This window comes from Theobroma umbraticum, unplaced genomic scaffold, assembly GCF_002168275.2.
Source record: "Theobroma umbraticum cultivar Fairchild unplaced genomic scaffold, ASM216827v3 scaffold_204.0, whole genome shotgun sequence".
NCBI lineage: Eukaryota > Viridiplantae > Streptophyta > Magnoliopsida > Malvales > Malvaceae > Theobroma > Theobroma umbraticum.
The window spans coordinates 2,144,725-2,167,119 of NW_018397267.1; the positions used below are offsets into that span (position 1 = coordinate 2,144,725).

The 22,395-nt window shown below is 32.5% G+C and overlaps 3 protein-coding genes across 5 annotated transcripts; 1 reads left to right on the forward strand and 2 right to left on the reverse strand.

Annotated features, from left to right (window-relative positions):
- The first annotated feature begins 7,952 nt into the window (after positions 1–7,952).
- LOC110424187 (DNA ligase-like protein) lies at positions 7,953–11,461 on the forward strand. 2 transcript variants are annotated; one of them, XM_021438709.1, is made up of 9 exons: positions 7,953–8,234; positions 8,327–8,416; positions 9,016–9,075; positions 9,176–9,215; positions 9,337–9,430; positions 9,919–9,978; positions 10,059–10,150; positions 10,247–10,336; positions 11,311–11,461. In XM_021438709.1, exons 1-8 carry the CDS (start codon positions 7,960–7,962, stop codon positions 10,331–10,333), a joined length of 798 nt encoding a protein of 265 aa, XP_021294384.1. In that variant the 5' UTR covers positions 7,953–7,959; the 3' UTR covers positions 10,334–10,336; positions 11,311–11,461. The 2 variants fall into 2 exon arrangements, with proteins under 2 accessions (XP_021294384.1, XP_021294383.1); XM_021438708.2 differs by lacking the exon at positions 11,311–11,461 and having other exon boundaries at positions 7,954–8,234; positions 10,247–10,587.
- Positions 10,685–12,273, reverse strand: LOL2 (lsd one like 2). 2 transcript variants are annotated; one of them, XM_021438711.1, is made up of 4 exons: positions 12,006–12,273; positions 11,468–11,575; positions 11,084–11,193; positions 10,685–10,912 (listed from the first exon to the last, which is right to left on the reverse strand). In XM_021438711.1, exons 1-4 carry the CDS (start codon positions 12,118–12,120, stop codon positions 10,844–10,846), a joined length of 402 nt encoding a protein of 133 aa, XP_021294386.1. In that variant the 5' UTR covers positions 12,121–12,273; the 3' UTR covers positions 10,685–10,843. The 2 variants fall into 2 exon arrangements, with proteins under 2 accessions (XP_021294386.1, XP_021294385.1); XM_021438710.1 differs by having other exon boundaries at positions 11,084–11,196.
- Positions 12,274–12,765: 492 nt separating this feature from the next.
- On the reverse strand, positions 12,766–20,847 carry NRPB2 (DNA-directed RNA polymerase family protein). Its single transcript, XM_021438810.1, has 25 exons — positions 20,488–20,847; positions 19,536–19,757; positions 19,158–19,448; positions 18,843–19,040; positions 18,478–18,542; positions 18,295–18,381; positions 18,099–18,219; positions 17,961–18,005; positions 17,728–17,865; positions 17,501–17,573; positions 17,254–17,330; positions 17,049–17,156; positions 16,847–16,963; positions 16,439–16,594; positions 16,253–16,357; positions 16,001–16,126; positions 15,832–15,909; positions 15,652–15,747; positions 15,442–15,557; positions 15,249–15,318; positions 14,793–14,846; positions 14,555–14,698; positions 14,116–14,415; positions 13,415–13,837; positions 12,766–13,309 (listed from the first exon to the last, which is right to left on the reverse strand). Exons 1-25 carry the CDS (start codon positions 20,731–20,733, stop codon positions 13,196–13,198), a joined length of 3,570 nt encoding a protein of 1,189 aa, XP_021294485.1. The 5' UTR covers positions 20,734–20,847; the 3' UTR covers positions 12,766–13,195.
- Between the last annotated feature and the right edge of the window lie 1,548 nt (positions 20,848–22,395).

Below are 22,395 nucleotides of genomic sequence, written 5' to 3' on the forward strand. Positions count from 1 at the left end.
AGGACAAGGCACGCCAGAAGCGTGGAAACCAATCGGTTTGAAAGATAAAATCTTCGAAAAAGAAAAAGAGTAGATATTTAAAATGATCAAAAGGAGGAAGTAAAAACTCTAAAAGAGGCCCTTGACATAATTGAGAAAAATTTAAGAAGTAATTTCGGTACCTGAAATGATTGAAAGTGAAGAGATCTCAATCAATTATGTCATGACGGGAAAAGATAGAATCGGTAAATAAACGTTGACGATATTTTATATATAATATAAAGTTCAATATTATGAAAGAAAAACGAGGATCTTGAATTTCTATTTATTGAAGAATGTAGACAAAGGAATGATTGGCCAATGTGAAAAGACACAATTATGGTGGAATTGAATTTAATTGCAAAATGTGAAGTTTTTAGACTTGTGGTCCGTACATCAAATTATATAAAACTAATAAGATATAAATGGGTATTTGTGCGAATATGAAATGAGAAAAATGAGATTATGAGATATAAAGCACTGCTTGTCGCACAAGGTTTCTTTAAAGATCTGGTATTGAAGATGGAGAGATATTCTTTGTAGTGTATGCAATTAAAATTCTATATTAACTGGTTTGGCAATATATGAGAAGATTGAAATGCGTCTAATGAATATAGCTACAGCCTATTTATATGGCTCATTTAATATCGATATCTATATGAAAATCCTTGAAGGATTTAAGTTGTGTGAAGCATAAAATTTGAATTCTCGAGAAATTTGTTAAATCAAATTAAATAAATATATATATAGATTAAAGCAATTTAGACACATGTGGTATAATCGCCTTAGTGCATATTTATTGAAAAAAGGCTATAGAAATAATCTTATATGCCCATGAATGTTATAAAAGAATTTAGATATAAATTTATTATAATTGCCATCTATGTTGATGATTTGAACATTATTGAAACTCCTGAAGAATTATCAAAAGCCGTGGATTACTTAAAGAGAGAATTTGAGATGAAAGACCTTAAAAAAAAGTAAAGTTTTATTTTGGGTCTTTAGTTTGAACATTTGACAAATATAATTTTTGTCCATCAATCAAGTTATATCGCAAAATGCTAAAACAATTTTATATGAAGAAATCATATCCATTGAGTTCACCAATGATTGTAAAGTTATTAGATATGAAAAAAAACTTTTTTAACTTCGTGAGGATAATGAAGAATTTCTTGATCTTGAAGTACCCTATCTTATTGGAATTGGTGCACTAATGTATCTTGCTAGTAATGCAAGACTTGATATATGAATTGCTGTGAATTTATTAGCAAGATATAGTTTTTCTCCAACTCGAAAACATTGAAATTGAATTAAACATATATTTCGATATCTCCAAGGAACAATGGATATGGAATTACATTATTCAAATGCATCAAAATCGAATTCAATTAGTTATGTAGATGCAGAATGTTCATCTAATCCACACAAAGCTCGATCCTAGACAGATTACTTGTTCACATATGGAGAAATTTTAGCAACTCTTGAGTAAATCGTGAATGTGTCTAGTTAAGATCTGTAACTCGATATATTTGAGAAGTATGTGGCTTGTCAACCAAGAAGGAAATTTCAACAATATTATATGAGGATAATACTACTTGCATAGCACAGTTAAAGGAAAGATATATTAAAGGCGATAGAACAAAACACGTAGTCCGTCAAAATCCTTCTTCACTCATGATCTCCAAGAAAAGGGTGAAATAAGTATTCAACAAATTCAGTTAAGTGACAATCTAGCAGATTTGTTCACTAAAGCCTTTTTTTGCTACAACATTTGAAAAGTTGGAATGCATCATTTTAAATATCTCTACAATGTAGTCATCAAGGGAGTAAAATACGTATTGTAATATTTTCCTTCATCAAGGTTTTTTTCACTGGGTTTTTCTTGATAAGGTTTTTAATGAAGTAGTATTTTAAAAGCGTATTCTTAAACAGAATTATGTACTCTTTTTTCTTCACTTGGATTTTTTCCCATGAAGTTTTTTTCTTGTAAGGTTTTAATGAGACATATTTTTAATACAATGGATATTCAAGAGGGAGTGTTATGAATATTTTTATGAATACCCATTTATATTATTTAGATTTAGATTTGATGTAAATCAGATTAGATTAGGATATAATCCATCTAATATCTAAGTGTTATCTTAATCTTGTAAAGAGTTATTTACTTATAAATAGGCTCCCTTAGTTCATTTGTATACACACTTCAATAAGATTTCTTCTCTCCTCCTAAATACTTTCTTTACCTTTAAATACTTTTTCTTATATTTCTTTTATAGTTGTTCTTTTAGATTTATTTCATAACAAATTCAATTAAGTCGGGATTTAAATTTTTTAACTTAAATATAACTCGATTATTTTAAAATATTAATATAAAATAATATTTTAATAATAAAATAAATAAATTAGATTGATCTCAAACTTAACAATTTGAAAAGAAAACCCGATAGATCCAACTCGAAACACAAACACCTCTTAACATGTATGTATATTAAATTTGTATATTTATATATAAAATTATTTTATTCATAAATAACATATTTATTTATTTGAATTCTAAAATATTTTCGTTATTTATTTTAAACTATTAAAATAAGGTAAAATTTTTTTATTACTTTTAATAATAAAAAAACTTCTGAGCAGGTAATTGTTTTAAAATTACATTTTATTACATAAAAATAACTTTAAAAACTAACGTCACATTCTAATAAAAATGCTTGTAAATCATATGTTACACATTTACCTTTTTAAAATTTTAATCATTATTTTCTGTTCATACCAACGCTGTGATATTATTTTCTTAACAAATTTTACGTAACAATTAAAATCATAAAATGATAAAGTACTAGGTGTCGTATTATCTCTTTTTAAGTTCGCTGGAGGATAGAGATGAGTGTGAATAATTTAAGGAAACGTAACTTTAAACTTTATAATAAGAATAGATCACTTTTGGGAACATAATCATATTTGAAAACAAATTTTTAATAATTTAAAAGATTTGAATTTCTTTTTCCGATTATCTCGCTCTGCTGCACTTCTAGAAGGAAAAGTGCATTAAAATCAAACCAAAAAATTAAAATATATCCGAATTCTGGCCCCGACTCGTGGACACTTTAATACTTTGACAGGAAACCCGCTGTGGTGCTATTCTCTGTTTCACCAGAAAAATGTGTGCCTAAGTCTACGAATCGATCAACGTTCATCATATATCTGATGGTTGCTGAGAAGTATCGCAACAATCCAGATCTTGGTTTCAACATGCAATAAAAACATGGGAAGAGCTATCCCCTCTAGAAGACAGCCTGAACAAGAAGGTGCTAAGGTGGGGGCCATGGGGTAAAAGCTAAACCTAACCTTAGTAGCACAGTTTGATTTGTCTGTTTGTCGAAGTTGGAGGCCAGCTTTTTCATTTTTCTGCTGGACTGTGCCCCACGCTTCAAGCCCTTCAATTGAGTTTTTTTGTTCGTGTTCACATTTTTCCTCAGAATAAAACATTTTCATGCACATACCGTGGTCTGATTGCGATTTCGACGGTTTCGTTTGCTCCTTTTCTTTCACCCCACCTAACGAAAATTGTGTCAAATGAAGACCATGTCTCGTGTTCGTAATAATAGACTTGGGTAGTGACAACCATTGAGTTAAAACCTCTGGAAACTATTTTAAAACTGTGTGAAAGTGTGAAAATGTAAAAGAAAAAAATTGCTTTTTGCAGGTTGATTAGCTCGTCAGGATTTTTGTTGGTTGTTAAGAGTAACCCTTTGTCGGTTTGTTCTTTTACATTTTCTTCTTGAAGCTGAGCTGAGATCAGTTTTGTTCAAAATTTCCACAGAGGATGGTTCTAGGTTAGTCCATAATCTTGACGCTTCATTAACATCTGGAATTCTAGATTTGGTACTCAGCTCTAACACTGTCAAATTGATGAGGTAAGGTACACATGTAAACTTTTTACACTGCGAATCCAATTTTCAAGCAAAAACTTTTAGCCCACGCACAGCAAAATTTCAAAGCCAGGAAACGCGTCAATATTGAGCCCTTTTCAAAGAGGAAGATTTTTCTTTACTATCCGGAATACCATTTTCAAGTAGAAGCGGTAAGAGTTCTAGTCCAGGGACCCACAAGCTGACCATCGACATAAATGAAATGGCTACAGATCAAGAAGGGTAAGCCATTGCGGTAACAATATTTTTTCCAGCTCCACGTAGGGGCACGACCTGATAGGTCCCACACCAGATCTTTCGATGATCAAACACTCCAACAACGTCGTATTTACTTTGCTGTCAGAGCAGGATCTCTCTAGACCGTTGAATCCACAAAGATCATAGGAGTATTTAACTTGGACTGTCCAACCGATGCAAGACATTGGCAAATTCTAGAGTCTAGACTAAACAAGGGGTAGGGGATAATTCCGTGTAATTCACGATGCGACGAACTGTAGAGGAGAGGTTTAGAAAGCAGAGAAACAAGATTCATCTACGGCAACGCTTCGCTTTGCCTTTGTGGTTCTTAAGATTTCATGATAAGCATTATGAGAAAAACAAAAAACTTGCGGCTCAAATTTAATTTCTGGTGTGAAGACGTGACCTTACTACAAGTAGTATAAGAAATATTAAACAGAACTTTTCTCCCCATATTTTGGGTTCTGTTTACTTTCTCATTTATAATTTTATATCACATTATTTATAATAATTATTTTTATTCAGTTAATATTAACTATTTTAATTAATAAAAAAAGATACAAATTAAGATTTTTATCTAGTGGAGTACCGATGTACATTTCATGAAGAAAGAAGAATGCAACTTGGTAAACCATATGTTAATTAGTAGGCGTACATCAAAGTATTAACTACTGTGACAAAAAAAAAAGCATTAATTTAGTTACAACACTTTAGTTTCAAATAATGTGAGCTACGCCACCAAAGAATTAAATGAAATTGATAGTTGCTAGTAAATGAAGGAATCTGATTTTTTTTTTTTCCTTTTGAACATATGAACTATATACGAAGTCTCTTTGGAGGGTTTGCATATGTTTATTTTTTTATTATAAAAATTAATATTCGAAAGAATATGGGTATACATTCTCAATTTTGTGGCAAAATAGCTTCTAAATGAATAATATATACATTGAGTTTGTAAAAGTTGAAAAATCACATTAAAAACTCATATTTGATGCACTATCAAAATATTACCCGTCTCAATAAACAAATTTAAAAATTTTGAATGCTTAAAAATAAATATTTATAATTTAAAAAATATTTATGTTTGAACATTTTTGGAACATTTATCTTTATATATTTATGAAATGACACTCTTGTAATTAAATAATATTGTATAGATATTATATACTAACAATATATCAAATATAAATAGTTAAATTATATTTTAAAAGAAAAAAATAATAAAAAAGAGTTTTTTTAATGCAAAAAAAGACAATGAAGAAGTATAATGAAAGAAAGGCAATCTTATGACATCTATAAAAATAAATAATATATTTAATTTTAAAATTAAATAAAAATACTAAAAAAATTTATTTCATACTAAAAAAAGTTTTTAAAATATGCGAGTATATTTCTTATTTAAGAAAAATAGTTTCTCTTGTTATGTGTTGTCTGCCGTTTTGCATATGTATCTGACCACTCTATCCGCATATGAAAGACGCTCGTGTGGATTCATTTAATTAACCGGTTACGCCTAGGAATTATGCCAATATATGAAACTCCAGGCCCTATTAACTGATGAAATTTATTCTAAGACTTGCGTATAAGTGAATATCTAAAAGGGGAAAAAGAAAAACACACTACTACCATCACACAATAATAGGATAAGCCATCGACATTAATATATGCATCTAGTAGTATTCTAACCCTCATTGTCTTAATATGATGCCATTAGCTATTAGACTTTATTTAAAGAAGAATAAGAGAAAAAAATTAAATAAATAATCTTATACAAGTATTTATTATATGAAACTATACACTTTCTTACCAAGAAAAAATACACTGCACATTAAATTCGAAATCATGAAAAATGAGGAAATAGAAAGACAAAGTTGTGGCAATAAAATGATAACCAAATCAATAGAGAAAAGGTGTATGTGCAATAACTTTTAATTTTAATGAGGGTGATGTATGAACCCTAATCAAAATACATGGAGCCCTTGACTTTAAATCATCACACATTATTTTTCTTTTCTATGTTTCAATTATACTAGTCGTAGTAACAATCTAAAATTACTTTATTTGTTAGAGTAGACCATAAAGGATTTAAATCAGTATTCACATGCACGTATGGACCGCAAGCTTTAGACTTTAGGAGAAATTTTTCAGGAATTGGGTTTGAAAAACTCAGCGATCAAGTTTGCCTGGCCAAGGATATATTTAAACTTATGAGAGAGCTTTATAGTATTTTATAATTTAAATCAGAGATGTGCTCAAATCAATATATATATATATATATATATATGAGTTTAAACACTTAATTTTGATAAATATGGATTAAGTTTTTGACAAAATAAATTGCGAGAGATAAATTTTTCAACTCAATATTGGTTATAATTCTAGCCTTTAGTTTTATTGTAAAATATTTAGTAGTATATTTGGTTAAATAATAAAAATTCTTAACTAAATTAAACACTATACAAAATGCCATAGTTGAACCATAAATATAAAAAACAAGGTTCAAACATGAGACTAATAATTACTTTATCCTATTCACTTAAGTCATTTCAAAATATATATAAAAAATAATAATTATTGCTATGCCTTTTACTTGTTTGTAGGTATTCCAACTTATATGTAAAATGATAGAAACATAAAAAAAAAATGCATCAAATTCTTTAAAATTACTTATGTTTATAAAATATTTGTCTCTTCTTTTATTTTCACAAAGTTAAAAAAAATTAATATACTTTTATATTAAATTTTGATTTTTTTAATATAAATATTTAACATGTTAATATAAAAAAGTAAACAAAAATCATAAAAAAATAAATTTATACTGCAGAAATAAATTCCAGTAGTTCTTCGACTAGGTCACCAGTAAGCACTGGAACTCAGGCAGGAGGAAACCGAGAGGACATGTAAGTCAGTGGGTTAGAAAAGATAATTGTGGTGCTGTAGATTAAGCCAGATATTGTTTAGACTTGTTATTGTTAATTTTTGGAAATTTATACATCAAATTGGTAATGTTGTACGAAATAACAATTTTAATAAAAAATGAAAAAAGAGAAAGAAAAAGAAAACTCACGATACATTAATATCTCGTTACTATAATTTTGTTAAAAAAAAGAATTTACAAATTAAGATTAATCTAGTTGAGAAAATTATCCGAGTTTTCTTTAAAGTTTTTGTTAAATCTGTGTTTTTGACTAAATACATACGTAACTTTTTTTAATTATTATTATGAAAATATTTGAAGGAATATGGGTATGCTCTCTCAAATTTGCAGTAAATTGTTTTTCAATGAAATGCATTGAATTTTTAGAGATTGAGAAATTAAATTAAAAATTCATATTTGATACATTTCAATGTATAAATTTAATACATAGTCACAAAATCAAATGTTACCCGTTTTATTAATAAATAAATTTAAAAATTGTGAAAGTTTAAAAATAAATATTCATAATTTTAAAAATTTTGTAAACATTTATCTTTATATATTTATATTATGACATTCTATGATTAAATGATATTATCTATTGATAGTGTATCAAATATAAATTATTGTATTATATGTAAAAAAAAAAAAGACAATGAAGAAGTGTAAGGAAAGAAAAACAATCTTACGACATCTATAAGAATAAATACTATATCTAGTTTTAAAATTAAATAAAAAATTAAAAAAATTATTTCATGGTAAAAAAAGTTTTAAAAATATGCGAGTATATAAAGTTTTTTTCCTAAATGACACGTAAGCCAATTTGAATAATTGAGAGAAAAGAAGCGCCAAATGAGCGCCCAACAAGAACGACATTGCCAGTTCCCAAACGGCCAAACCTCTTCGTTTTCCAGGTCGCAGCGAGATGAAAAACTTGTACTCTCTGGCATAAAAAACCTCACTCTCCCTACCTCGATTTTGAATTTCAAATTTCTCCAAAGAGGAAAAAAAATCGAAACAATGTCAACAACCAAAGCCAGAACCAAAAAGCGAGGATCCGAGTCCTCGCTAGTCAAATCGGATCCAAAAACCCGACTTGTCGATGATTTCGATCCCGATCTTTCCAGGTCGTTCTTCTCAACAACTGTTTTTCCTGTGTTTTCTTTATTTCTTTGTTGAAGATTTTATTTTATTGAGGAAATTTTGGTGTAAATTGCAGCGATCTCAAAGGGATTATGTCGGCACTGCAACAGATCAAAGAGAAAGCACAGAAGGACGGTCAAAAGAAGAACGAAGAGACGATTTCTAGGTAATATAAATTTTGATTTCGTTCTCTCTTTTTTCGAAACGATTTTGGTTCTAAATTTTTATAATAAATGACAATTTTACGTAAGAGCTGTGATATGTTTGCGGTTTCTTCACTATCTCCTCGATAGTTTTCAAGATGAAGTTGTTTTTCTCAATTTTCCGAGCTAGTAAATATTATTTTTCGAATTAATGTATGATTTTGATGGATCGATTTCATACCTTTGAAGAATTTATATGCGATTATGAGTTCATAAATCAAATAGTTTCTTAATTTGATCTGTGTTAATTTTTACTGCATTGAGGTTTGAATTAATGATGTGCCGTGTTATTATTTCCTATCTATTTTTCTTTTATTTAAGCTGATATGTGAAGATCATTACGTTTTATCGAATGAATGTATGAACTGTTGATTGCAATTACTCTATAATATCTCTTTCATTCTCATGACTAATTTTAATTTGAAGAAAATGAAATAATAAAACTGTTTCATTTGTTTTAATCATTATTCTTTTTGTTATTTTTATCCTTCCTTACCATTTCCAGTTCCTTATCCACTTCTGCTACTATTCTTAGTCTCTTACTTGCATTGTTCGGTGACAGTGTGGCTGCTGAGATAAGGTCTAAGCTCGATGAACTGAAGTCCAAATTTGAGAAGGAAAGGTAAACATGAGTGCCTAAAAAACCAACCTTGAAACAAATTTTTAAGCCAATTCCTAATGTAAATACACTAATTTACTGTTGCTGTTTCCTTTTTCTATAGACAAACTTTTGCTAAGGCACTTTCAAAGAGCTCAAAAGAGGTAGGTACTTCATAGAGATCTCAGGGCTCAACAAGGAAACTAGTTGATGAAAGTGAATTTGTTATTCGGATTTAATAAATGGTTTAGAGCTTGAAATACTAATGTAATTGCTTGTTCGCAGTGTGAAAACTGCTTGAAGAATGAGACTGCTAAGTTCCAAGAGGTTTATGAGAAATTCTGCAAAGAAAAAGCTGCCCATCTGCAGGCCTTGAAAGGTACTCTTATTGGATAAATTGTTAGAATGTATAGTAATGCTTTGTATCTTCATTTACTAGTAGCCTCATACATAAAATTTTAATTTATTTCAACTTTTCAACTGCTGCTGACATGATAAACACGTTCAAACTAGTGTCGTCCTACTTCCTTGTCGAGTTACATAATGCATGAAGATTCGGTACAATAATTAAACCTTATGATTGCCATGTTATAAATTATATAATAAATGAAAATCTTCTAGCTATTGGGACTGGTATGTGAATTATCAAATAGCCCAGGACTTCTTCCTGTAGTGTAGATAGATCTTCACATTGTTGTCAATCATGCCTGAGCCTGGTGGTACTGATACTGGTATAGCTTTACTCGTCTAAGCAATTCGTTTCCTTCCTCACTTGGACTAAACTTTCAGAATTTGTAGTTCATGATCCTCCTGAACTACTTTAGTTCTATGTGGATGGATGCTCTGATTCTAAATACTGTTTCACAGATACTATTTCCAGATTTGAGGAAGACAAAGAAAGGCTGTTTGTGCGATATGAACAATTGAGTGAGCACTAAGCAACAAAATCTCTCTCCCTCTGTTTTAATGACACCTGATTCTACTAATTTAACATTGGTTGGTATCAGGGAAAAAAGAGAAGAACTTGATATCTGAGCAAGAGAAATTCTGTGCTGATAAAATTGCTCAGTTGGAGGAGTCCTTGAAGAAAAAGAAACAGGTAATTAAATAATAAAAAATCCAGTAGTTGAATACAATCTACTTTCCCACTGACTTCAAGAGCTGTAGTACCATTATATGTTCTGGCAAAATGCAGGATGACAGAACTTTCAGCATTTTGAGGAAAACTCTAGGTTCTTTTCTGGACAATGGGTCGGATGAAGACTTCCCTCCTGAAGATTGAAAGGTTTGTTTCAAAATGCAAATACAGAAAACATCTTACTCAGATAACCTTTTCATCCTTTGGAATGTGTAGCTTCTGATTTACAGCATTTAAAACTTCCCATGCATTTCTACTTAAGAACATAAACACAAAAACCAAAGTTAATTACTTGTAGGCCATCGAGAGTCATCTTCCCTTTAAGGCTCTGAAACTGTTGTAAAAAATGATTTCTTTTGAGTTTCAATGCATCCCTTACCAAATTAGAAAGAATAAAACTAGTAATAAAAAAGACAAGAGTACAGAATGGTATTGGAAGAAATTCATGTTTCGGGGTTCATGCCAAGAGCGGAGAGGTGGGGAGGGAGAAACATATATATTAAGAGCTCTATTAACTTTGATTAACACATCCAAATCGATTAGAAGTTTCATTAGACAATATCAGCAGTAACTTCTCTACATTGATAATTCAACTAAACATCCAGATAAATAAAGGTAGCTCCAAAATTAATAGATCAGACAGGTATTGGCAGTTTAATGCACAGCTTTGGGAGGCGTCGGATGCCCCTGTTGTACAGACCAGGGAGGGCGCCTGTTGTGTGCCTAGACATAAAGAAATCAACATAATCAGTCTACTGATCTCGGTGATGTAAAAAACAGCAGCAATAACAATCTGCTCCGCTTGCATGCACACACACACACACACACACACACGTGCACGTTGATGCAAGCAAGTCAACATATAAATTTGCAAGAAAAACAAATATTGCACACCCCGATTTCTGTCACAAGATGGCAAGAGGAACATCTGACGGATGAAGCTCCAAACGGGTACATGAGCAACAACGCACAACTGCCACACTTAACCAGTCCAACCTGATGCGCTGCTAAACGTAGGGTAGTGTTATCAGATGATTGACAATAAATTCCTAGATTGCATATTTATTCTTGTCCATTTGAAAGCCCATGAGTTTTAATAACTATGATTTGTGCTATGTCAGTAATGGGGGAAAACGAACATGGAAGCTATCTTAAAACAATGGCGAGAAGATAGAGAAACAGGAGGAAAAACCAATCAACAAAAAAACAAAAAGCTTTATTACTAATCTGGGGTAGAGACCAATTATATATTTTTTGAGTAACAGAGAAAAAAAGTACCTTCAAGTACAAAGTTGACTGTTTCACAGCATGAACATTTAGCCTGCCGGGCTCCTCTTGGATATGAAAGCAATTGGCGGCATGAACCACAAACCATTTGAGCCATTTCTGCATCCATAATGGCAAAAGTAAAGCAAAGCAAAGTGAGGAAAGGGAAGAACTTTTATTTTAAAAAAGAAAGTGAAATGCCATGGAATTATGCAGGCAAATAGAAGATAACAATTCAAGAAAACAAAATTTATGTATAATTCTAGATCAAGACCAGCTCTTGAGTCATAGAGTTTGATCGTAGTTGCAATTCTATTTGTCGTCATAATTCGATAACACATTCGTACCAAGGCCAAGTATCAAAGAAGGCAACTATTAAAGAATCCCAATTGAATTCCAAAACTTTATCAATTTGTATAAATAAATTAGCCAACATAATTGTATCTCTAATTTCGAGGTATGGTCACAGAGTTTGATCTAGTTTTCTCCACGATATACGCTAAAAATCAGAGAGAGAGAGAGAGAGAGAGTTTTGAAGGCATAATGATACCAGATGATGGCGGCGGTTGCGGAGGAGGAATAGATTGCCATCCTGGCGGCGGCCCTTCTTCTTCTTCTTCTACCTGTTGTTGTTGGTGCTGTTCTCCCCCCTCTTTGTTCGCCATTTACAACTTTGCGCGTATGCGTAACTGAAAAGAGTCGGTTTATACTATTAGAGGAAACACAAAAACCACTGCGGAGCGGCGTCGTTTCACTCAGAAGCACGCCCTCGCCACCCGGAGCCTTTCAGCGGATTTATATTATTTTAAAGAACAATGACAGGCTCCAGTTTTATCAAAATTTTCTCAAGAGTCCTCATTTATATAATTTAATAAAATTTCTAGCCTTGGCACCCCCGTTGGGCCTGCTCGGCCCAACTTAACTATTTTTCAAATTTTAATATTTATAAATAGTTAAAAAAATTTATGTTATTTACAAAAATTCATATAAATTTTTATTTTTTCTAATTATATCTTTCTAATTAATAATAGATCAATTATTATCAATTAAAATATTTTTTATTATCTTATATTTAAAAATATAAAATTAATTAAAAAATAAACATATGATTGTATCATTATACTACATCAATATTATACAATATATATCAATAAGTTAATCAAACATTAATAATAAAAATTTATTTAATCTAAAATAAAAATACAATCACTTAATTAAGTAGAATAAAACATAATAGTTTATTTAATTTATTTTTAAATATTATGCCATTTCTAAACTCTAGAAAAAGAACACACACAAAAAGAGAGTAATACAGAAAAGAATAGCGGTATATCTTCCTTTTCTTTTCCAAAATTTGGTAAACATATCCACAGAAAAATTCAAGATTAGCAATAAATCATCGTAATGAATAAGCCCCTAACTAGTACTAACATTCTGGATAGGGCTACAAAGGTTAACATAAATGATAGATGATACAACATCATGTTCATACACAATCCCCACTCTAGACACATGAATTCACTAGCGGTTATGTGAAAAAGGAACAGATTATTTATTACAACCATCTCTCACTCCCGCTTTGACTTTCTATCTCAGCACAGGCAAGAGTTAGCCAGCCACTAAAAAAGCCGAATTTGGCTTTAGAATATCCATCTTTGAGCTCTTTTTATACCAATTGTCCTCTGTCGGCAGGCTTCAAGATGAAGAGGAAGAAAACTGGACTTGATTTGCTCACGTATCTCAGGCTCCTTTCTTCTTTTGGTCTTTGGGAAGTTCCTTTGTGAGCATTCTTGGAGCAATTGCCATGGCCATAAGCTCTTGGAAGAGCAGCTTACAGGCGTAAGGAATGTATACCTGCAGCGCAATTATCATACCAACAAAACCACACGTTAGAGACAAATACAAAAGCCGTAACACAAGGCATAAAAGGAAACAAAACAAGGCGAAGAGAAGGATTGCCTGAACAATATCAGTTTTATTCTTGCATCCTCTGCACTCAAATGAGTTCTTCTTTAGATTTGCGATAGCAATCAACCCACAACGCTCACACACATGGACCCTGTATGCATCACTTTGGTCAAACAATCTCTCTTTAAGAAAATGAGCAGCACCATGCGCAATCATGCAATCTCTTTCCATCTCTCCAAAACGGAGACCACCATCACGGGATCGTCCCTCTGCAGGCTGCCTTGTGAGGATCTGCACAGGGCCCCGTCCACGTGAATGGATCTTATCATCAACCATGTGCTTTAGTCTTTGGTAATATGTGGGCCCCAGGAATATCATAGCAGTAAGGCGCCTGCCCGTGTGCCCATTATACATGGTCTCAAAACCACGCATTTGATACCCACATTTATGAAGAGCTCTGCTGATATTGTCCACCTAAAACATCAAACAACAATTAAAAAGATTAAACCGTATCCATAGTTATATCACATTTACACCATAACACTTCCTAGTCAAAATAGATTGCCATACTCCAAAGCTCTTATCTCTAGGATCTCTAAAATGCACCTATTACTACTTCAGCCTGTCACTCAGAGTAGGTATTACCATACAAGCATATGATTTCTGGTAATAACTACTATAACATTGTCAGAGAACATCAAATAAACTCAAATCAAGAAAATACCCAAATCTATCAAGAGATTGTAACTTACGGTGACATCTGTAAAAGGAGTGGCATCCCCTTCCTTGCCCATGTGAGCTGCAACTTTCCCCATGATACATTCAATAAGCTGACCAATTGTCATTCGAGAAGGAATAGCATGTGGGTTCACAATGATATCAGGTGTAATGCCTTCCACAGTCCAAGGCATGTCTTCCTGCGTGTAAGTCATGCCCACTGTTCCCTTTTGACCATGCCTACTGCTAAACTTGTCCCCGATCTGGGGAATGCGAACAGATCTTACCCTTACTTTCACAAATCTCAACCCATCAGCATTAGTTGTCAATAGAACCTAGCAAAGAATTAAAAAAGTGAGTACAATGAAGAAGTCACAAACCATAAGCAACTACAAATTGTACAGACTAAAACAACATATATGAATGCAATATCTCTACTTAAAACAATTAGTAACAACAATTCAAAGTCTTTACTTGGTCCACTATGCCTGTTTCACTGTGACGTAAGCTTATGCTATGATCACGTCTTGAATAGCGTGATGCTTGTCCCTGTGCTTCTTCCTGAGAAATCGGCGTGGTCTTTCCGATGATTACATCCTCACCTGAAACTCTTGTTCCCTAAGGGACAACAATAATTTAATCTTAAGAAATTATGGTTGAATCAACAATAATGGGATTCACATAGAAGCAGCATGCTAAATTTTCCACTTACAGGAGGTGCAAGACCATCATCATCCAATTTATCATAAGAGCCATGCCTCATTCCCTGAAAAGCAAATTATGTGTCAAATGCAAACACTCACACAAGTGGCAACCAATGACTGGAAACCCTTTTCTCCATGCCAATACTCTTTTTCCATGGTATTACTCAAACCTACATTTAATATGAGCTTATCTATTTGTTATTTTAGCACACTAAGAAAAAAGTAAGAAAGTGCGTTTAGATACAAAAACAGTAGTATTTTTAAAAAAAATTAAAAATTCGATTTCCATCCCATGTAAAACAAAACACATAATCATACTCTTTTAATAGAAAAACTATGTTTGAATTAGTTTCACATTTGAACCATTTTCTTATTTAAATCAAATGATTAGTATTTGGTTCACATTATATTAACTTTGAAGTGGCAAAAAGCAACAAACAAATGAGGCTATGCTCAGTCCTCACCATAGTATTAGCCCTATCTGGTCGACCAAAATCTTCTTTAACAAGGGTCCCCATTTTTTTCTCCTCATCCCTGCAAGGGATGGAAATTTACATGAACATTTATAAGGAGTAAGAACAAACTCAAGTATGGGATCCAACAGGCCCCTATCTAACAATTTAAAAGTAGGAAAAAGACATATCAACAGAATCTTACCGGTAAGAGCGGAAGAAAAGTGATCGAAAGAATCCACGGTCTACTGATGATTGATTCATAATAACAGAATCTTCTTGGTTATATCCAGAATAGCAGGCAATAGCAACAATAGCATTCTAAGATAAAAAGACAGGCAAAGAAACAATAGTAAGAATTATAGAAAAAGAGAGAGCAACTATGGAAATGGATAATAAAAGTTCCAACACTTACAATGCCAGCTGGTAGCTGCCGAAAGTGGAGATGTTCCATAGCTCGTGTAGTAACAAGTGGCTTTTGGGGATAGTAGAGAACATAGGCCAATGTATCCTGAGTAGAACACAGAGGGATAAATCATGACAATATTTCCCAGGTGTGACAGTTATAATCACGTAAATAGGAAGCAATACATACCATTCGAAATTGGTAGTTCGTAACATATATTCCCATTGCTTGCTTACCCATAGCAGATTGATAGGTATTACGCGGGGACTGATAGCATTGACAATAAACAAGTAAATAAAACGGAATAAAAATTTAAACATATCCAATCAGATGATGTTCAATATAAGCACAAGCATACCTGATTATGATCAGGAAATGGTATAATTGAAGCACAAACACCCAAAATCAATGAAGGGTGGATCTCACAATGGGTATAAGTTTCAGAATAAGCTTCCTCTGGATTGACTCTCGCTTGTACAAGATCCTGGAACAGAATTTAAACAATTAAGTTTCAGAGATTGCCTTATATCCTCTCAAGAAGCTAGATGAGTAGAATGTACATTCAACTCTTCTAGCATTATTTTGACCAATCAAAACTATTTTTACTCACATTGATGGTCATGGAAATCATTGTTGTCTCCTCTTCTTCCGTGTCAATGTATTCTATAAATCCCTTTGCTACAAGATCATGCCAGCCACCCTCTTCTGGGCTTTCCTGAAAGAATAAAACCAATGAATAGACAGGAAGGAAATAAACTTAAGTACAAGAACATATAGCAGGCTACAAGTTGCTCACTCTTTGTTGCAGTGCATGAATATCTTTCTTCTTTATGAGAAGTCTTTGTTTCTCCACAATGAACAATGGTCGACTGCAACGACCATAGTCAGTATATATTCGAAGTTCTTTTAGACGGATATCTCTAACAACACCAACTTCAGTGTTGACATCAACCTGCACATATAATTGTAAAGATTCATCACCATCCAAACACAAACAGCATTCTTTCAACTTATGATGTCACAATAAATGCTTCTCAATCATGCTGGACCTCCATGTTGCGACAATATTACATAAAAATCATAACATAATTCCACATCATAGATTAGCTTGCAAACCAAACAACAGGTTCTCTATATGAAACTCCACTTAAGCTGAAAGATAAAGTTTTATGCACAAGATCCAAGTACACAAAGAATACAATACCCGTCTTCTCAACCGTCTCAATGTTGTCACAAGCATATCAGGATTCCGATGTACACCAACCCAGCAACCATTGACAAAAATTTTTGTAGCTTGAGGAATAACTGCAGGTGAGATTTCCTGAAAATTGAAGGAAATTATCAAATTAGGAAAAAAATATAAAAAATAAAGTATAAATTGGCAGAAAACTATGAAGAGTATGCACCTCAAAATTCTCCGTACCCCACTCTTCCAAAAATTCAAGAATAGGATATGCAGCTGATCCAACAGTTATGTATACCATCAAGGCAAGATTCTTTACAAGTCCACAGGCCTGATGCAGCCACAAATAATTATGAGCGCCACATGGTCAGAAGAATCTATTATCAACAAATACATATGGAAGTTTACTTAAAAGGAAAAATACTCACCTGTCCTTCTGGTGTTTCCGCTGGACACATCATTCCCCACTGTGAATTATGCAACTGACGTGGTTTAGCCAATTTCCCTGGTCAAGACGTCCTTTATTAGTTAAAGTACCATAAGAGCCTATAAAAACAAGTGTTGAATTGCTAACAAAATACAACCAAAGAAAAATCATCAAAACAAATGAGGCTAATCTATGCATGTTAGAGTAGGGAGGACAAATGAATAATATAAAACAGTAAGTAGTTTTACCTTCACGTCCTATAGGAGAATTGAGCCTTCGCAAGTGTGACAAAGTTGAGGCATATGTCAAACGGTTTAACACCTATAAAAGAAGACAAATGAACATCATATGAGGACTTGCAAATTGGGAAGGCAAATGGGTGAAGGTACAGGTACTTCATGCTATGACATAAAACTCGGATGAGGAACAGTTCAGTATAAATCCACACTACATAAACTGAATAATCAGCTCTTACCTGTGACACTCCAGCTCTAGTACCAGCTGCATTTGCTTGCCCCCAATTTCCAGTAGCAAGTGAGTATTTAAGACCACTTGTAATAGTTTTTGCTTTGATAGCAAATTGCAGGTTCACATCCTTCCCGTTATCAACACACTATCATCAAGCCATTAAACTTTTAAGTACAAATCTAGGAAAAATGAAAGTCAAATTGCAGTGAAAATGAAAAGGCAATGATTATGTGAAAGAACCTTCTGCACATAAGATCTCACATCCCTAGTTAACTTCCGAAAAAGCTGCAGCAGAGAAATCACAACCAAAGATCAGATAGCCTGTCAAAATGATATTGAGCAATCAACATTTCAATAACTATCTGCCTAAAAACATACCATTCTAAAGAGGCCTCCAAGTAATGGACCAGCAAGGTCCAACCTCTTGTTGCCATAATGATCTCTATCATCTTCCGCCCTCCGGCCAAGTGCACAAAGAAGCAGCCGGTGAATAATATATCTGATAAAAGAGGACGATATAGTAAGAATCAGAATATAATAATACAATCACAGTCATTGCCAACACTATACCTACCCAAAATAATAAGCTTTCTTTGTCTCGCAAAAATCTCCAACACCTACGTGAGGAAGCATTTCTTTTTGGAGGATCTCTTTAGCATACCTGTAAGGAAGATGCTCAGAAGCTTCTCAATGAGCATTACAAATGTTCACATTAAACATTTCATCACCCAAGGAAATTTGCTAACACAGGACATACTTAATCCTCTTTTCTCTGGTAACACCAACAGTTGCTCCTCTTTTACCAATATAATCTAGTGCAACCTGAGGTAGAGGAGAACGAGAGAGCCACATTAAACACAAGCAGCAGAAATTATCAACATCACAAGAGGATCAAGCCCTAATTCTGACCATCTCATAATCATCAGATGAATAGACTAGAAAAGTGCAACTTTGACACACATAGGAATATACAAGGTGATAGAAATGATCAATGCACAAAACTTAGTTCACACAGGAGCAATGAAAGCCACAATAACACTCACTCCAATCAACCTTTCAACCCAAACAGCACCTCAAGTCAGAACTTTGAGATTAAAAAGGGAAAAGAAGAAGAAAATGCACCTGCTGGTTTTGAATCACAAATGCTTCTTCTAAGGAAGGCCTAAGCAACTCCATCATCTGGGTGTCGGAGAAGTCATAGCATATATGCTCTAATATGTCCTTGTCAGCAACAAATCCCAAGGCCCGAAAGACAATTATGATAGGAATTTCAGTCCGAATATATGGAAGAGTAGCACGAATGTACTGCCCTGAAGAGCCCTGCAGTTTATACATAAAAACCAAAAAAAAAAAATGTAAAACCATTTGCTTTTAAAACTACTGCACTGAATGATTGGAGGTTGGTGGAAAAAGCATCCCAAATGCCAGAAGTAATACCCCTTTGGCACTAGTCCGAGAAAGCATCCGCACAAACATGGTACTTGGTGGCCTATTCTGGGACTCTGCCATGGACCGAACTTCTGCCACATAGGCATATTTGTTCGGCTGCCTCTTTTTGAAGACATAGACATGATTTGTGCTCATCTTCTCCTGAGCAATTAGAACCTTTTCACTCCCATTGATAATGAAATACCCTCCTTGATCATATGGACACTCCCCAAGCTCGGTCAGATCCTTCTCTGAATTTTGATATAGGGTGCAATAACTTGACCGGAGCATTATAGGAACCTAAGAACATGCAATATAGAAAAAATGAGCGGTCAATATCAAAAGTGAAATTCACCCATTTACTAATAGAAAGTTTGGATTGCAAACCTTCCCAATGAACACTTTCGTAAAATCCTGAGTCTCAGTGACTTCTTCACCATCATGCCCTTTCTTTATAACTCTCTTAGTTACATCGACATACAACGGAGCTGAGTAAGTAAGATTCCTCAACCTTGCAGCTTTTGGAAATAAAGTTGCAGTTTCACCATCTGACTCAGTCATCATAGGTTTACTAAGGTAGATCTGACCAAAGCTAATCTTATAGATAGTCTGCAGAAAAGCACTAGTACTCAGAAACCCAAACAAAAGAAACAACTAACTTAAGGAACAAAAACTTGAAAACCTTGGGCTTAATATGACCGTCAAAGAGCTAAGATGCTACACAAGCAAGCAAGGAAGTAAAACAATCTTCAAATACAATCTATTATTGAAAGGAAACATCTCCAACATAGTACAAATAAAGAAGGGATTGGAAACTATGACAATTATGGTAAGTTAACTTTGAAATTACATTGATAACTAACCATGAAAAACAAGAAATAGTCAAACCAATCAATTCCGGCAGCATTATGTTAGATGTGGTAATATATGGAGGGAACTTAGTATCTTAATAAAGTAGCTACGATTTTAAATGAAAGAAGCTAAATATCCAGAGGCTGTACACGTTATTAATTTCTAAACTTTGTATTTATTTAAAAAAACTCTCCATAATGATTATCTAGATCGCTTCCTTAACTTTTTAATTAATTTCACCTCAGGTAAGCACCGAATAAACAAAATTTACAAATAAAATTCAAATCAACTACAAAATTATTTGTCACAATTCCTACATGTAACTTTCTCAAGTCAAAAGAACCAAACAACCTACAATTAAACTCCAATAACAACTACCTCGAACCCTACAAACCGAAATTTTAATGAAACTCCAATAACAACTACCTCCAACCCTAGAAACCGAAATTTTAGCGTTATTTCAAAAGAAATGAAAAAAGAAAAAAACCTCAGCAAAGTCGGACTGGTGACCAGGATTGTGCTGTGACTCTGGCCTGATTTCAATATCGGCCGATTCGTCGACGATTTCTTGCATAGTGTTTTGGATAAATTCATCGAACGAATCGAGCTGTTGACGCACCAGACCTTTCTCTTCGAAGTAAGCTGAGATAACCGCCCACGCGTCTTCCTGCGTGATCTCCTCGTCGTCTTCGTCGTCCATAAGTTGCGGATCGTACTCACTGTCGTCCTCCATAGCTAGGGTTTTTCTTCTGTTTGGCGCTGTTCTTCTTGCTTTTATTTGGAGGGAAAATTTGCAAGTAAAACCCTAGGTGAGAGTGGGAGAAGGGATAGTGAATGGCGTTCTGAAAGAAATAAGATTTTTCTTGGTCATTTTACATGAATACGGGTTTTAAGAGAAGGCGGTCAACCAGACAATCGGATACGGGTCAATCGGACGGATCGGGTCGGATCCTTATTTGTTTGAAATGTTTTAAAAGTTATTTTGTTTTGAGGTAAAATGTTTTTTTTAATATTTTTAAAATTTATATTTATTTAAAAGATAAAAAAATTATTTTAAATGTAAAATATTTTTCAAATCAATACAAAATTTAATGATCATGTAAACTATTTTACGTCTATGAGAGGCATTTTCAAAAAATAAAAAAAACCTTTTATACTAAAACTACTAGTATAAGTTTGATAATTATGGATATTTAATTAATAATATTTTAAAATTTTAAAAATTATTAATATTTAACTTTAAAAATTAAAATATTAATATTTAAATTATTTAATATTATTAAAATAAAAAATGTAATAAAATCATCTGATGAAATCAAAAAATTTATTTATAAATTAAATAAATCTCTACTAATAATTAGAATAAAAATATTTCAATAATTATTATTTGATGAATACATGTTTATAAATATAGATTTTTAATATCTTAATCTTACCTTACACAATTAAATAAATATTGATAACTTTATAATATTATGCTAAAAAATTGATGAGATGGTTTTTTGTTTTTCTGAAAATTAAAAGTAACCTTCATTATAGATATATAATTAAATAATTTAAAAAATATCATTATTAATTTTGTTTATTTTTATTTTTATTCTTAATTTTAATTTATAAAAAAAATTACTATTATTTTGTAACCAACTCATATTTTGTCATCTTTAACACCGAGAGGACTCGTTTACAATTATTAAAAATAATTTTCATAAAATCATCTAAATAATAAAAAATATTTTAAATAATTTATTTAAATAAAAATATTAAATTTCTTTATAAATTTTTTATATAAAATTTTTTTCTTAATAAATTATTTTTCGTTCATCAAATGAGCACTAAATGTACGTTTATGTTCATTTTGTGAACTGTTTGGATTAATCATGGTCAATTCAAGGCCCAAGTAGTATTGAACCAGGCGGCCAAGCCCATGTGGTGGGCTTCAGTGGGTCAAGGCCCGTTTTAAGCCCCAAACATGAAAACAAAGCTGTCAACCCTTGCCCTGACCCCCTCAAAAAATAAAAATAACAACAAAAAAACAAAACAAAACAAGATTGATAGTTATCTGATCAAGGCAAATGGAAACCTCAATTAATAACACTTTTGAATATCTCAAATTTGTGGAACGATAGAATATTTTTTATTTACATTTTTTTATTTTAGAATTGAAAAATGTGTTTATCGTATATTAACAGAATAAATATCTAATATAATACAATAATTTGAGATTTTATTATGAAAATCTCGAATCGAAATTCTAATTAAAAATAATTTTCTCTCGTGGTATAACTCACACTTCTTTTGTACTAAAAAAGGGAAGTTTAATATGCATGAGTAAGGGAACAAGGTATGCATTATCAATCCTCCAAGGGCCATCCATTTTGTAAAGATAAATTAACTT

What these genes read in the sequence shown, in the direction of transcription:
- LOC110424187 (XM_021438709.1), top strand. Translation starts at nt 7,960, where the DNA reads ATGAGCGCCCAACAAGAACGACATTGCCAGTTCCCAAACGGCCAAACC. An exon ending in TGTGCGATATGAACAATTGA is followed by an intron (nt 9,979 to 10,058) that starts GTGAGCACTAAG and finishes GGTTGGTATCAG; the next exon opens with GGAAAAAAGAGAAGAACTTG. An exon ending in CCTTGAAGAAAAAGAAACAG is followed by an intron (nt 10,151 to 10,246) that starts GTAATTAAATAA and finishes GGCAAAATGCAG; the next exon opens with GATGACAGAACTTTCAGCAT.
- LOL2 (XM_021438710.1), bottom strand. Translation starts at nt 12,120, where the DNA reads ATGGCGAACAAAGAGGGGGGAGAACAGCACCAACAACAACAGGTAGAA. An exon ending in AGTCAACTTTGTACTTGAAG is followed by an intron (nt 11,197 to 11,467) that starts GTACTTTTTTTC and finishes CCCTACGTTTAG; the next exon opens with CAGCGCATCAGGTTGGACTG. An exon ending in ATCTTGTGACAGAAATCGGG is followed by an intron (nt 10,913 to 11,083) that starts GTGTGCAATATT and finishes CTTTATGTCTAG; the next exon opens with GCACACAACAGGCGCCCTCC.
- NRPB2 (XM_021438810.1), bottom strand. Translation starts at nt 20,733, where the DNA reads ATGGAGGACGACAGTGAGTACGATCCGCAACTTATGGACGACGAAGAC. An exon ending in ACCAGAGAAAAGAGGATTAA is followed by an intron (nt 18,382 to 18,477) that starts GTATGTCCTGTG and finishes TCTTCCTTACAG; the next exon opens with GTATGCTAAAGAGATCCTCC. An exon ending in TTGGAGGCCTCTTTAGAATG is followed by an intron (nt 18,006 to 18,098) that starts GTATGTTTTTAG and finishes TCTCTGCTGCAG; the next exon opens with CTTTTTCGGAAGTTAACTAG.